The sequence below is a fragment of the Rousettus aegyptiacus genome, unplaced genomic scaffold (genome assembly GCF_014176215.1).
Source record: "Rousettus aegyptiacus isolate mRouAeg1 unplaced genomic scaffold, mRouAeg1.p scaffold_m13_p_4, whole genome shotgun sequence".
NCBI classification, from domain to species: domain Eukaryota; kingdom Metazoa; phylum Chordata; class Mammalia; order Chiroptera; family Pteropodidae; genus Rousettus; species Rousettus aegyptiacus.
In genome coordinates this window covers 72351601-72369097 of record NW_023416307.1, presented here as the reverse complement: position 1 = coordinate 72369097, position 17497 = coordinate 72351601, and the positions used below count along the sequence as shown (strand labels likewise).

At 32.9% G+C, this 17497-nt stretch overlaps 1 protein-coding gene across 1 annotated transcript in view; it reads left to right on the top strand.

The window, feature by feature from the left end:
• The window catches only part of EPHA6 (EPH receptor A6), a 795422-nt gene that overhangs the window by 663539 nt on the left and 114386 nt on the right, over positions 1-17497 (top strand). The window contains 1 exon segment of the mRNA XM_036218922.1: positions 4390-4451. Within this exon segment, the coding sequence (XP_036074815.1) occupies positions 4390-4451 (62 nt within the window).

Here is a 17497-nt window from a genome sequence, read left to right as displayed (position 1 = left end):
CGTTTTTTCTTCAAAGCATATATTTTATAGTACAAACAGTAATTCTTTTTCTTCAAAACCATGTATTTTATAAGAAAAGAGTTACTGAAATAATAGAATGATTTTTATTCTGTTATTTCAGTAACTGTTCTTGGTCTAGAATTATTCTTAGAGAACACCTTTACATGTGTGTTTCTTCTGGCATTCCATTCAAGAAATATAATTGGGTACCTACTTTATACCTAGTTCTGTGCTCGATAGTGAACTTACAGAGAAGAATTAAGCACCAAGTCCTGACCTCAAGGACTTGAGGTCCTTTAGAGTGGGAGGCAGACATCTACCTAGATAACATCAACCCCGTACCATAAGTGTTCTAAATTTTTTTTCATTAAGATGTAAAAGGAGAAGAATGTAAACGATCGAGTCTTCTTAAAAAAGAAAGTGATTTATGAGAACAATGAAGGTGGCATTTAAGCTGTGCTCTGTTTTAGAATATGATTTTACCAAGTAGAGATATTCATAAGTCAGTCCTTACAAAGGAAAGAGGAAGGTACAAGTCATACTTAGAGAATTATGAGTTGCCTAAAGAATTTGAAAAATAGGAGTTAGAGCAGTAAAGAGAGATAAAAGATGACACTGAAAACAAAGGTAAAGGAGAGATTGGAAAGGAACTTAATTGGCAAACAATTTTTAATCTCCCAGGGTTTGTCCTGAATTACAACTGGGGAGAAATAATACAGATAATATGTCAGTCCAAGTTATTATCATAAATTTTATTACCTAGTAGACAAAATATAGATATGATATAATGTTAGGTAAACTAGAATTGATTTAAATCTAGTAATAGAGTTTTGGGATTGTTGAGTTTTGTTTCGATTTTTGATATTACTGACTGCACATTAGAAATTGCCAAGCTGCTACAAAATACTGTGTCTAGACAAACTCATTACTTATATGAAAATGTTAAATCTCTATAATCCCTTTCTTTCACAAATCATTGCTGAGGCAAATAAGAAAAGATAATTCACAGCAAAATATTTCCTTCAAGATTTAAAGAATGTCTTTCTTTTGTTTTCTTTAATAGTACAAGAAAAGTATAATACTATCATGATATGGTTTCTTAATACCAACTAAAATCATCTTAAGTATTGGGAAGCTGCAAATTGAAAAAGATTAATTAGTCAATAGATCATAAAAGTTTTAAATAAAGAAAACTACTGGTCTCTAAAACAAATGAAAATGACATGGAATTTTGATCCATTGTGTTGCAAATATAAGTGAGTGATTTCTTATAGGATCTCAATTATAATGCAGTTAAAAATATCTATAACCATTTCTGGGCCATTTATGAAGAAAAGCCAAAGAAATTCACTTTTGTGTAACTTAAGAAATATTTCTCAAAGATCTCTTAAATCACACTGAAGACTCTAAAAACAGATCTGTGGATTTTGAGACTTGACTGACTTTCAAGAATCCTGGAATTCCTCCATTGACTTCAGTACAATGCAACTACTAAGTTAATCTGTGACTTGAGGAGTAAGTGGCTAAAAGGAAATAGGTGAAATATTTTGAAAATGTGAAAGGAGAATTAATCATCTCCAAATATATTTTCCAAGAGCAATAATGCAATACATAATTTTACATATTTAAAAATAAGACCGAAAAAGCACTGTTACTGGTAGATTTTCTCTCCAGCCACATATTTGAAGGATACTATCCTAACTTTCTTAATTTCTTATATACTTATCTATATTCTTTATTATAAAATAATAAAGAAAATAATATAGATATGATTACCGTGAACTGTAAAGTTGCTTAGAATCTTCACAGTGTAACTTCTTTGTAGAAAACCACTAGAAAACAAATTACAGGTTAGATGCCAGCAGTATTCTAAAAAAAAGTTCTTAGTTTAATAACAATTGTTCTTAATTGATGCTACTGGACAAAATACAAAAGATGCAGAGCTCAAGTGTGAAACTTTTAATTTACAAGAAACTGAAGGATTCTTCATTTGACTCTTTGTTATCTTTAATGAGAACATAAATCTTGTCACTGATGAATTTTCAGATTGCATAAAGTAGCTCCCAAGAGTTATAGATAGAACTAATTTCAAAGTACTGTGTATTAATATAGATCAAAATCTTGCTGAAATACTTCAGGTTTACTTTCTTAGGAATTATGAAATCATTGAGAAAAATCAACTTGTATCTATGAAGCACCTATTCTGCATAGCAGTATAAGAGTTGGCCTTGAGAACCCTAGTGTATGGGGATACAAAGCATCTGTGGGTTGATAATAAGGAAAAACAACCTAATACAAATCCACGCATAATATTTCATATGCAGACAAAGATGTGATGGGGATACAAATATAGGAAATATCACTGTGGGAAACTTTCAAGGAGCAGGTGCAGTGTATAAATTCTGGGGATCTGTGAGGTATGATTAGTAAGAAAAGCAAGACAGGAGATAATTCCAGCAGGGGAATATGAACAGGAAAGGCAGAGGGAGACAAGAATGACAAGTATAGGTGATAACAACAGCTGATGGAGCAGGAGATGATCAGGCTAGTTAGGAGAGTTGGGGATTGACTAACAGTGTCTTATAGCTTTAATCTAGAGATAATAATAGTATATATCGATACAAGTAAAGTGCTTACTAGCTGTTTTTATTCTTATAAGACTGACATTGTTAGAGAAAGGATAAATTTTTTAATATATTTTTAAAAAATTAAATATTTTTCTCTAGCAGCAATGGTCAAGATAGGTTGAAAAGTTATGACTATGGGCAGAAGAACTCAGGAAGTAATCCTAGTAACCTTTCCCCCATAGCATCTATTCCCCTTAACATCCATAATCCATTACACTTCAGACTGAAATATTAGTCTCAGAATTTTTATATTTAAGCATAAAAATGGCCTTTTATTTTCCCTATCTTGCTAATCAACTGTTTGCATCAATCTGTCTCCAAGCTCTTTAAAACCAATGGCCAAATAAAAAATTTCATAACAAACTTTCAGATTTAAAACCCAATCTTTTAGATCACTGCCTACAAAATAATACTGATAGTTCATTTGACCTCAATATTTTCTGATAAAGTTCTTTATCTGTATTTGGGTGAAATTAATGACTTAGAGGAACATTATAGAAATATAACACAATGGAGATCTTATTAAGGTGCTAATTCTATGCATGATAAATTAGGAACTTGATGATTACTACATTTAACCTTTAGCACATCTTTCTTTAAAATATAGATTCAAATGTAAAATCTTGCATTTGCAGACATTGTACTAATTTGTTACCATCACCTTTTCTAACCCACAAGGCTTTGAGTTCATAAAAGGGACATGAGTTTGAATATGAATTATAATCTAATATTTCCAGCATTGGTACACATAATTTCTTTCCAGATCTTTGCACTTATGAGGATAAATTCTGTGTAAAGTGCAGATTGAATTGCTCAAAATTCCATGGAGAAGCAAGAAATATAGAAGTAAAAAGTAAATATGTCATACATGTTTATTTCAGGTAAATAACATTTTTCATTCAACTGAAATGAGTTTATCTTTTAAACTTCGGAAATTGGGCAGAACAAATAGATTCTCTTTTTTGAAACAGATCAAAGTTATGTCAAATATTCTACCTAATAGAGGTGTTAGGAACTATAACAATTTCAAATAGATATGATAAAAAAGAAATAAATGATGTTTAGTTTTTCATTTTAGCTTCTGCACTACACTATGAAATCAGTTACTTATTTTTCATATACTGCCATCATTGTTCTGTTGATCTAATCTATACCCAATAAAGGGATGATCAAGAATTATTACAAATCCCATCAACTTCGTAGTATACATCAATCTACTGACATTTTTTTTCTACTTAAAAGCCCTTAAAAGCGGACTATGATCAATGATTTATAATTTCTTAAAGAGAATTTATGAATTTCTCTTCTCTGCTAGGCCTTGGGAACATTTTGGAAATGCAAAGTTTAATATAATTTAGCCCTAATTACTGTACTATTATAGAAGAATATAACCACAACTGCCAAATCAGCTATAGGAACTGCTTAAACCTTGATTTTAGCTTATTGATTGTCTTTTAGGGAAAAGCTCAAGACAAAAAGAACATAAACAAGTGATTGCAGGGCTCTAGAAAAGGAACTGTTTAATCCCTTTGTAATTCATATTGTAAATCATGTTTTTTTTATTAATTCAAAAGTAATAATGCTATAAAGAAATGGAGAGATGCATATGTATATATGAGTGCTTTAATAGAAGCATGTTGGGAAATGAAACTCCTGTTAATAAAATACAAGTGATTTAGCTGCCACAGCTGGAAATCTCTAACTGCAACACATATTTCTGTAATTGCTCTGATCCTCGTGTTTTCCCTTGCTCTTCCTGCAGGCCGACCAGTAATGATTGTGGTGGAATATATGGAGAATGGATCCCTAGACTCCTTTTTGCGGGTGAGGAGTTTTTTGTTTGTTTGTTTCTTCGTTTGTTTTTATGACGTATAAATAAGCCATTCTGAGTTCTAGATTTAAATCATTTATCATAAATTATTTTTTGCATAATGTTATTCATAGATTTTTCTATGAAGAATAACATTTTCTCTAGGGTACATTATTCTGATACTGCAATATATTGGTGTTACTAGTGGGGAGTATATACACGTAATGATATGACTAATCCCTCCTATAAATTCACTTGCCATTTTAATATATATATATTTTATGTATGGTGTATGCAAAAATCATTTGGTTACATACAAGTATACCTTTCAGATATTATGGACTCGGTTCCAGACCGTCACAATAAAGCAAATCACAATTTTTCTGGTTTCCCAATGCATTCAAAAATTATGCTTACACTATATTGTAGTCTATTAAGTGTACAATAGCATTATTTCTCCAAAACCAATGTGCATACCTTAATTAAAAAATACTTTATTAACAAAAATGCTAACCATCATCTGATCTTGCAGCAAGTCATAATCTTTTTGCTGATGAAGGGTCTTGCCTCAATGTTGATGGCTGCTAACTAATCAGGGTGGTGGTTTCTGAAGGCTGGGGTGATTGTGGCAGTTTCTTAAAATAAGACAACAAAAATTCCCACATTGTTTGACTCTTTCTTTCATGAATGATCTATCTATAGCATGCTCTTTGATAGCATTTACCCGCAGTTGGACTTCTTTCAAAATTGGAGTCAATTGTCTCAAACCTTGCCACTGCTTTATCAAATAAGTATATGTAATACTGTAAATCTTTGTTGTCATTTCAACAATATTTATAGACTCTTCACCAGGAATAGATTCCATCTCAAGAAACCACTTTCTTTGCTCATCCAAAAGATGCAATTCCTCATTTGTTAAAGTTTCATAATGGGATTGCAATAATTCGATCACATCTTCAGACTCCATTTCCATTCTAGTTCCTTTGCTATTTCCACCACTCCTGCAGTTACTCCCTCTACTGAATTCATAAACCCCTCAAAATCATCTAGGAAAGTTAGCATCAACTTTTCCCTACCTTCTGTTAATGTTGCTATTTTGACTACTTCCCATGTATCGTGAGTGTTTTTACTGGCATCTAGAATGGTGAATCCTTTCCAGAAGGTTTTGGATTGACTTTTCCCAGATATATTAGAGTTATTACTATCTAGGACAGCTACAGCCTTATGAAATATATTTCTTAAATAATAATACTTAAAAGTCAAAATGACTCCTTGATCCATGGGCTGCAGAATGGATGTAGTGTTAGCAGGCATGAAAACAACATTAATCTTGCTGTACATTCCCATCAGAGTCCTTGAGTGACCAGGTGCGTTGTTAATGAGCAGTAATATTTTTAAAGGAACCTTTTTTTTCTGAGGAGCAGGTCTCGACAATAGGCCTAAAATATTCAGTAAACCATGTTGTAAACAGATGTGCTGTTACCCAGGCTTGTTCCATTTATAGAGCACAGGCAAAGCAGAATTAGCACACTTCTAAAGAGTCCTAGAAATTTTGAAATGGTAAATGAGCTTTGGCTTCACCAGCTGCATTAGCTCCTACCGAGAGAGTCAACCTGCCGTTTGATGCTGTGAAGCCAGACATTGACTTCTCCGCTCTAGCTATGAAAGTCCTAAATGGCATCTTCTTCCAATAGAAGGCTGTTTCATCTACATTAATAATCTGTCATTCGGTGTGGTCGCATTCATTACTTATCTTAGCTAGATCATCTAGATAACTTGCTAAAGCTTCTACATCAGCAATTGCTGCCTCACATTGCACTTTTATGTCATGTTATGGAGATGGAAACGAATTCTTTACTTAAACCTCACAAACCAATATCTGCTTGTTTTAAATTTTCCTTCTACAGCTTCCTTAGCTCTCTCAGCCTTCATAGAACTGAAGAGAATTAGGGCCTTGCTCTGGATTAGGCTTTGGCTTAAGGAAATGTGGCTGGTTTGATCTTCTATCTAGACTAATAAAACTTTTTCCATATCAGCAGTAAGTCTGTTTTACTTTCTTATTATTTATGTGTTCACCACAATAGCATTTTTAATTTCCTCCAAGAACTTTTCCTTTGCATTCACAACTTGGCTAACTGGCACAAGAAGCCTAGCTTTTGGCCCATCTCCATTTTGAAATGGCTTCCTCACTATGCTTAATCATTTCTAGCTTTTGATTTAAAGTGAGAGATGTGTGACTCTTCCTTTAACTTGAACACTTAGAAGCCACTGTAGAGCTATTCATTGGCCTAATTTCAATATTATGTCAAAAGGAGTAGGGAGGCCAAAGGAAAAGGAGAGAGATGGGGAACAGCTGGTCAGTGGAGCAGTCAGAACATACACAATATTTATCAATTAAGTTCATTCCTTGTGATACCTCAAAACAATTACAATAGTAACATCAAAGACCACTAATCACAGATCACCATAATAAATATGTAATAATGAAAATGTTTGAAATATTGTGAGAATTACCAAATGTGACACAAAGACACGAAGTGGCAAATGCTGTTGAAAACTGGTTCCGATAGACCTGCTCGTTGAAGGATTATCACAAACCTACAATTTATAAAAGGCAATATCTGTGAGGTGCATTAAAGTGAAGCACAATAAGACAAGGTATGCTCTGTAGCAGTACAGAGTAACAGAGTTGAGACAGCACCATGAAGTTAATACTTCTAAATGTATGTATATCTTTAACATTTAAAAAGCCATTATATGCAATGAAAGACATTCATTAAAAGTAAAAAAAAAAAAAAAACCAGAAATATAAAAACATAATCACTAGAGTAAATATTTTTCATCACTAGCAGAGGCCACATATTTATGTATTTATATGTCACTGTATTTTTATATTTGTATATATATTTTATATATATATATATATATATAGAGAGAGAGAGAGAGAGAGAGAGATTTTTCTAATAAACTGGACTTTTGCTATTTGTAATGTGTTATATTAATTTTTTTCTTCATTTTCATGAGAATAAACAGTCTCAAGTATTGTTTCTTCACTTCATTTTTTGCTCCATGTTATTTGGACAAGTTCTGTGTGTATCTCTTCTTTTGCTCCTGATCTCATTTTCATTTTTTTTTTATTCTTTGCCTTCTTTTTTTAACTGTTCTCAATATTAACAGTGATGACACATTTACACTGTGACTGGACTCATTCAGATTCAATGGCAGAAGCTGAATTCAGCAAAATCATCATTATTATAAAGCAATACTCCTCACACAATGTAAAATGAAATTCATATGTGTTTGGGGACATGTTCTATTTATTTTTTTCTATAGTCATTCTCAGAATATCATTTTATGGCTTGTATTCATTTCTCCTGTAAATGTGCCAAATTATTTTAGAATAATTTATAAGGACCACCTATAGTACTTGAAATGCAGATATACTTATGTCCTTCTATTATATTTATTCAAAAATTCATTTTCATCAGATATATATTATTATCTAATGATGCTTGTGATAGGTTTTATTTTTGTATCAACCATATCCTAGAATGGAATATAATGACAAATAATGTAGCACATACTCAAATCTAAATTGCTGCTGAAAATTGCATCAGATAACTGCCACAAGCAAATTAGGAGAGAAATGTTAGCTTCAGATATACTTTTTATTCTGCCGAATCATGAGTTAATTTAACTGTATTATAAAGAAAAGATAATATGTCATAAATAAAATATTTACTTATAAATATCCTACTGCACATTTATAAGTGGTATATTTCATAATTGAAAATTTGAAAACTAATATTTTTCAGCTTTCATGCACCATGTAGGTGAGACACCATAAAGTCTTGGAAAGAACCTAAAAATTGTATAATTGTAGGAACCAATGTTACCCCAATAAACTTAATTTTTTAAAAATCTGGGAAAGAATAAATGTTCAATTGATGGTGGCCACCATTACCAATACTATAAGAATTTTAACATGTATTTTCTTAGTTCATCTTGGCTCTGCCACTTACCAACTATGTGACCTTGTGACTTGGGCAAGAGACTAACTTATCTGTGCCTCTGTTTACTCATCTATAAAATAGGAATATTAACAGTATCTACCTCCCACAAGTGTTATAAGGGTTTTATTGAGTTGATTAATGTAAAGCTTATAGAATAATAACTGACACATTGTAAATGGTAGAGTGAGGAATCAAACTCAAGTTTCTGACTCAAAAGCTATGTTCTCATACACTATAAATTCTATCTTTTTCATAAATTACTTATTACTTATTAGTCTACTCTCATCTCCCTGGGTGCTCATGTGTCCCCTCTGCACATAGAATTTCTATTGAAATGAAAATGGAGGGAAAATAGGGCCAAATGTTCTCTTTTTGTCCTTCTTTAATTTTCTTACCCTTCTTTATAATCATATCTCTTTTATCTCAGACCCTCCAAGTGCTTTATAAACTTTATGTCAATAGCAGACACTCGACTCCCCATGGCAAGCAAAAATAAAATATATAAATATATATGGCTCACAAATTCTCAAAAGTGAAGTCATTTTTCAAACTACTGCTGTAGAATTTGATAATCACAGCTTCTGTGAGCACAGAAAAAGGAAGTGGCTAAGTGTATTGCGTAGTAGAGAAGCCATCCGTGACTCATTAACAGCATTTTCTGCTTGCTAGAGGCAGAAAAGATTTCCCTTTGGTCTCCCACACTATTTGAAAATCACTTCAATTTACTGTTTTATATGAAGGAGTGGTAGCAAAACTAAGTACAAGATTATGATCTAGTGCCAGTGGTAGTGGCTGGATGGCTATGATATTAAACTGGATTCATAAATCTTCTACCATTTGGGACCCTTATGGACATTCCCCCACATATATATTTTAGGGGTGATATAGATAACTGCATCTGTTTGTGAGTAAGCATATCTGTCTGTGTGTGTAAAAGGGGGTTTAGGTGTATATGTCACTATGCGTGATCTTCTAATTTTAAAATAAAATGCATTCTGACTTAACAAGTAGAGCATGAGTCTGGCTTCCTGGAAAGTATGCCTTTACTGATGTGCATGTTTTCCTAACTTTTCCAAAGAAATATACTAGTGCAAATTAAGTGTAATCTTGGCCATCATTCCTATATGGCCTTTGTTCAACTATACATATGGATTTATTAAACACTTTTTGATACATTTACCTGACAACCTTCTGTCTCTAAATTTTTTGACCTTCATTTTTATGCTCTAATATTAACAATCCAAATGAAAATAGTTATAAAATATTTTGAAACTTTTAGATTTCACATGCCAACCAAAAAATTATTCTGTTATTTTATAACATTTGTTGGATGTGGATTTGTTTATCCTATCATAAAATACAGTTATGCAAAAATATAATACCAGTGTTTTCAATTCAAGATGATATATTATGTTCATGATGTAGGCTCCTACTCCCATCTTGAATTCTTCAACACAAGAGAAAAGATATGCAGACATTATTTACAAAGCACAATCACATGAGCAAGCAAGCAAGGAGTGTCATCCATAACAATATAAAAGGGTAGAAATTAATAAAGGTAAATGCAAACAATCAGATTGAGTAAAGAAACCGTAGCCTAAAATATGCTCAGGAGAAGATTTCTGGGAGTAAAAAGAATGTGTCAAGGTGGTGCTACCAACTGAAATGAAGATACAGAAGAGGATAGGCTGGTTGTTGGGAAAGATGACAAGTTTAATTTGTGTTATGTTACTTTTGGGATGCCTATGGAACATGCATTTAAAATGTCCAGACAACAATTAAAAATACAAATCTGAAGTTCAGTGGAAAAATCTGGACTAAAGTTAAAGATCTTGGCGTCAGTAGCATAAAAGTGATTATTAAGGCCAAACCATGACATTTCCTAGGAAGAACTTTTAGAGAAAGGAAATTTGTTAAGTGCAGTTGGAACTCTGAGGTATTAGCAGGACAGCATCCCCAAAGGAATGAGTGGTCAGAGAGGAGGTAGGAAGGAGAGGAGGACATGGACTCCCAAACCTAAGAAAAAGAGTGTTTCAGGCAGGAGCAAATACACAATAACATCAAGTGCAGCAGAGAAATTCTGAGACAGAGACTAAAATCATCTATGGGATTTAGCATTTAAGAGGTCCTCAGTGATCTCAACAAGACCATTTTTAATGGGTTGATTCCAGGAAGAAGCCAGACTGCAGAGGGCAAAATGAGAATGAAAGATAAATAGGATTTGGTAGGTGGAAATGATTTTTAGGGAAAAAGTGTGTGCGGTACCAAGGCAAGAGATATCAGATGCTCATGGACAAAAAAGAAAACTCAAAGGTATTTTTTTAAGGTAGAAAAACAATTAGAGAATTTGTACACCGAGAGGTAAGGAATTTAAGAAAATACATTGCTAAGGCAGAAGCTGGCAAGGCACCAAATCAAGGATCCTGGTAAATTGACTTTTAATAGCAGAAGCTCGCACATCTTCCAGGACTGAGAGGACTGCATGTTATGGATCTAGAAAGAATTATGAGAACAAACATTAAACTGAAGAACATGATACCTGATGGCGTTTCATTTCTACATGAAATAATGAGACAGCATTATATGGGTGTTTTGAGAACAAATTTTCATTTAAAGTGAATATTTAGAATAATTGCTGAAGTTAAAAAGAAAAGTAGCTGATCAGAAAAAAAAAAAAAAAAAAGCAGGACTATCAGGAGCAGGTTGTACTCCAGGAGCACAGTTTTCTCTGGGCCCCAGAAAGGGAGCCAGCTAAAAATCTTTACCATGGTTTTTAAAGATATACAACATAAGTGGCCAGAAAGAGGATCTTCCGGACTGCTGGCCCAATAATTTTTATTTGCTGCATGCACTCTTCCTGCACTCATGCCAGACCCCATCTTTGGTCATGGAGAAAGTAAAATAATTACCTAGTCATCCTTATATCCAGATGGTGCTGGAGGACATGAATGTATTCTAGCAGTGGTGTACATGCTTCCATGCACAAAACAGTCAACCCCCAAATATAAGAACATAGACAGTAGACATCATGGTTTATAAAGCAAGTACAACAGAAAAACAAGAGCACTGAAAGGGAATCAAGGTGGTGGTGAAAGAATGTTTCAGGTAAGCAACTGGTGAATTCAGGCTAGATAAAAAAAGGAAATAAAGAGGCGGACAGGCTAAAAATAAACAGAAATTTTTATTGGCTGGAAGTCTTTATTATGTAAAAGATGAAGTATAGTTGAATATGAGGGTGAGAGAACTGAAGAAAAAGAAAAATGTGGCCAGGAAGTAGAATAGTAGCAGTGGTTTATTATAACCAGATTATACCAGCTTGCGAGAGGTGATTATTAAATAGTCAGAAATTTGGGGAGCAGGTTATTCAACTGTCAGGAGCTTGAAATGGGCCATGATGGGAATATTTACACCACATAAAGTGGCAAAAGCTTCAAATCAGGGACAGTTTGCTGACACAGTAGTTCGATAGTAAAGATTTCTGAAGTAAAGCAATTTTAGGGATGATAATTTCCAGATGTAGACCTAGGAATCTCCGTGGCTAAAGTAAAAATGAAGATGATCTGTAATTACTATTGATAACATTTATGGAGCTCTTTATGAGTCAGGCATTATTCCATTCCCGCACATTAACTCACTTAGTGGTTACAATGACATTTGGAGGTAGATGTTGCTATTAACCTCATTTTACCAATGAGGTAACTGAGGCAAAGCAAGTTAGGTAAATTGCTCAATGTCAGCTAAAATCATTCATTCCTTTTTTTTTTTCTTTTTTGCACAAATATGTGTTTATAGACTATAGTAGACCAGGCATTGTTCTGGAGCTAGAAATACGGAAGTGAACAAAACAGAAATGAAAACTAAGGGGACTTTGTGTTTTCTATGGATAATACGGAAAGCTATTATAATAGATAATATGGAGTAAAGGCACAAATAACCTATCTTTTAAAGGATTGCTCTGGTTGCTTTATTGAAAAGAGACTATAGTCAGGTAGAGATGGATGCAGGAAAATTAGGGAGCTTTTGCAATAACTCAGGCAAAAAGATGATAGTGGTTTAGATGAAGATAGTTGCAGCTGGCTTGAAGGAAAATGGTAGATCCTGGGTTATATTTTGAAAGTAGAGCCAATAGGATTTGCTGGTGGATTGGATAAATATATAAGCAAAAGAGAAGATTCAAGACAAATGTCATCCACAAAATAAGGTCAATAATAGGCAATAACTACTTCCTACAATTATTATGAATATTATAGTATTAAATGGCTAATGGACCTAAAACTCATAAAATAGTGTATGGTGTGTATAAAGAAGTCCATAATATTATCTATTATTAATATAATACTAAATTTCAGAGGATGTCACTAAGAGTTTTTAAATCATTTTTGTTACTTCTTGATCTGTTTTGTCTAGTAGCTAAAAATAGCTTTAATTTTCACCATCTTAAAAAAATCTATATATACCTCATGAATATGCATATTTAAATAATACATATCAGTACATATCAGCATTTCAAAAGGAATGTAAGCTATTGGAAGAATTGTCCTGAACAAATTTAAAGCAAATATTAATTTAAAAAATTAAAAGAATCTTTTAAATATTTATGTACTCAAATTATAAATCTAATAAACATGGCATTTTACCTTATGCTAGTTATATATTAATAATAAGAGCTGTATTTTATTAGCATACTTTTCTTGTAAATTGTGTTGTATGGAGTTATATTTGTGCTGGGGTATGAGAGCAAAATTAATCTACATTACATTCATTTTATATTCAACAGTGGGGAAAAAAAAGTGAAGTTGCATTTATCCACCAATACTTGTTTTTAAACTATAAAAGTTATAGTTGAATTACATCCTCTTAATTACATTTTTCATAAAAATGGTATATGTGAAACTTCATGTAGACGAACGCTATTATTTATCATGCTTGTGCCAGCTTAATGCCAAATACTGTTCTAAAAATAATGTGACAGCACATTTAAATATATGAAAGATTGGTGTGTTTGGAACCCAGTGTAGGGTTGACTAACTTTTTATTTTTTAATTAGACGTTAGAGTACAACTTCTAACTTCCAACAGCCCAAATTTGTTTCTTTAAACATTTTAGTACTGCAAATATGTTATGTCACTTGTAGTACCTGGTACCATGAAATTGTGTTTTATAATTTTCCTTATTAATTCTCCTTTTACATCAGGACTTCACATTGATTTTTTTAATTAGCTTATAATTTGTAATTATAGTGATATATACAGAAATTCCATGTATTTTTCTGAACTTTTCTATAGTTAATCTTATATCATCTCATTTTGGACCATACAGAAGATTTGAGATTTACAGAACTAAATATTAGACTCAAAACTCGTGGTTCTCAACCATGTCTGCAATCAGAATCACTATCCTAGAAAGACTGTACAAAATATATATTCAGATCTATGCAGGTTTACTTTGCAAAAACTTCCCCAAGAAATTCCGATGCACTCTAATGATGCTTCATCAAGATCTTGGCTCTCTGTGACACCCTGCCTCAGACGGCCCCAGATGTCAAACAAAAAGTTTATGTTTCCTTGGCATTATTTAAGTGCTGCACATGGTAGCTAGTGTACATCACCTTCATATAAATCTAAGCAAAAAAAAAAAAAAATCAAATTCAGTATTAAGCTTTTTAAGCTAAGGTGTATTATATTCAGATTTACTTTAAGCTCTTAAAATGTAATTCTGAAATCCAACTGTCAAGTTTCACAAATCCATATCTACTTTTTTTCTTAGATTTTTTTAGGTATATTAGAAATGACGTTTTTAGTTTTCTTATGATTGAAATTTCTGATTCTACTCTTGGTGGCCTCTCCCTTCTATCACTAAAAAATATAACTCTGCCAAGTTTAAGTCCAAATCCATGATAACTACAAAAGAAAAAGCCTTAGAGGATTTAGTAAATATTCTACAGAAAATTATAATAAGATTTGCAACTGGGAAGGCCACAAAAAGGAGACATTCACTCTTATTTGTTCAGTGGTTATTTTAAAACAAGAATGATTTGGTCTTTTCAAATCTATAAATAACCTTAGCCATTTCTTTTTCAAATTCAGGAGAATTTTTAAAAGTCATAGCATGGTCACCTTTTTGATTTAGAAACATAGAAAAACTTAATTTTAACTTTAAACTTAAGTTATGGAAGTAATTCTCCAAAGACTGTTGTCTGCAAAGCCACTTGTAAATCAATTGTTGCAAACTCAGAATGCATTTTTCCATAAATATTTCTTTTTAAAGATGTTGCTTAAGTCCCTGGGCAGATACATAAAAACCTGTTTAACACAGATTACAGGTAAAGGATGTAACTTCCTTATGGAAGGGGGCCAGGAGTTTCCTTAAAAAAAAAAAAAAAAAAAAAAAAGAGTGTGTTTTCCTTCCCTGTACACAACTTCCTTGGGCAAAAATTTTTTAAAGGCCATTTTTCTATGGTATCCACTCCTTTCTTCATGTTCTCTTGTGGCACACCCTCTCCACCTTCTCTTATTCCCAGCCCAGGCCTTTTCTACCTCATAAAGTTACCTGTAACATGGACCCTTATTTCCCCATCCTTATCTAAGCTTCCACTCTTTCATGCCACAGATCTTAGCTGGATATAAAGTTAAACTAATTCATATTAGTATGTGATTCACAAATACTATTTTAATTTCTTTATGTGAATTTTGCATCTTTTACATGAACTTGTAAGCCCAAATAGAATTTATTTTATTCTGACAATAACACTTAATCTGAGATTTACTTTCTTGACAAATTTGTACAATACAGTATTGTTGAAAATAGGTACAATGTTGTGCAGCAGATCTCTAGAACTTACTCATCTTGCTTAACTGAAACCTTATGTTCATCGATTAGTAACTCCCTATATTCCTCTCCCCCCAGCCTTTGACGCGATGGCACAAATAGAATTTTAATAATGGGATTTCAAGTAACAAAACAGAAAGATGTGGAAACAGGCAGACAGTGCGAGTGAAGATACTTTTGGACTAAGGGATAATTAGGAACACAAGGTTAACTCCTCTCTGTCGTAGTTCTTCATAGATTCTCATCTTTTGCGTCACAAATTTATTACATTTCTGACAACATCTAGCTTTCTCAGAAAGACCTCTAGCAACACAAAAGTAGGGGAGCAAGAGGCTTATACAGTGTTTCCTGTTTATATACCTTGATCTTTTGCAAACCGCTTCGTAAGGTACATTTTCTGCATAGCTATTTTATAGCTCAAATCAGCATTTTGGAAGTAATAATTTTATTAGTCTTCAGATAACCATTCTATTTTTGTCATTCTTTTTTGAAAGGCAGGTGCCATTTCTTATCATTTTTGGTTAGAGAACCTAAATAGTCTTTTGACATACATATGAACCAAATTTTCATCTTTCATTTTAGAGCATAAACTGTCATTATCCAAAAGTATTTATTATACCAGATTATGAGGAATCTTTGGAAAATGACTTATTTATTGTAAGTAGCCAAGACACCACATAGTGAATTGGATTCTCTATAAATGTTTGTTAAATAATGATGTACAATTTTTATGAATGTTGCTCTAGAATAGCAGCTTACCATCTACTAGGTGTAATACTGTTTATCGCTCATATTTAACATTTTCAGGACACTGAATCACTATAACTATTTACTTCCTACAAAGAAGTACTGCACATTTTTCAACAAGAAAGTTGAAGGTACTATTTATATTGTGGTCCACAGGCCTTTGATAGTTTGTACAGCTATTATGTTGATGGGCTCAACATTACTACTATTCTCCAGTGAAGACCTAGAAAGAAATATAGCAGAAATCTGTATTACATATTTAGCCCCCTTTTTTCTCATTCTGAAGTAAAAATATAAGAATTTGGTGGTCATGATTAGAGCCAAACCAGAGTCTTACCTCAGAAGTAAAGATGGTTGCAAGTGTAGTCAATACTTCTCATTTACTCATGATTTTCACAGAGAATCTCTCATAGTAAATATAACTTCCATGAAAAATGCTTTAAGAATATCTCACTACTGACTAAACACTGGAAGTAGTTCACTCCATTAAGAGAAAAATAAATAAATTCGGTTCAGTTCAATTAGTGAATATCTGTCAAATATCTATCGTGTGCCAGGCATGTTAGGCCCTGATTTGAACATGACAGGTATGTTCATTACCCTAAATAAGATTTTGTTCAAACCAGTGGGAGGGACAGACACACATGCACATGGTTTTAGCCAACGTTCATATAGACAGGATGCTTCAAGAACAATAAAGAAAGAAATTTGGTACAACTTTATTTCTCCACTTTCCTGACCTGTTTTCTCCTCCATCCTATCTGCTGCCTCTAAATAGACCTCAAACCTGATTTAAGCCTCCCATTTCTCTCTCCTGTGTTAACTCTAATAACTTCAAAATTGATCTCTCTGCTTCCATTCTCTATACACAAGTCAGAGTATATCACTTCCTAATTAAAATTCTTCTCTAACTTCTCATTACTTCTAGAATAGAGTTCAAACCCTTCACCTTGGCTTAAGAAACTGTACCTGATTTTACCTCTGCCTGCCTCTCCGATCTCCCTCTCCCTGTCTCACTCAACAAATTCCAGCCTCATCGGCTTTCGTTTCTTAAGCATGTCAAACTCAATCCTGACTTAAGTCATTTGTACATGCTGGAAACTATTCACAGGCTTCACATGCCATTCTTCCTACTCATTTTATTTATTTTATAGTCTCTCATTATCTTAAAGTATCTCATGTATTTTTACCTGTTTATTTTCTGTCTCTCTTCTTCCAATTAAACATAAGTACAACTGGAGCAAACACCTTTCTCTTTTGCTTCCCACACCTTTCTCTTTTGCTTCCCAGCAATTAGAGGAAATAACTGGCTCATAGTAGATGTTCAATGAGTATTGTTTGAAAAAATTAAGTTGGCAATTCAGCAAGTACTTCCTAGAAGAGATGATACTTATCATGAAACTCAGTTGACAGAAGACTGGAAGAACATTCCTGGAAGAGGGAACTGAATAAGCAAAGCACATTAGATATGA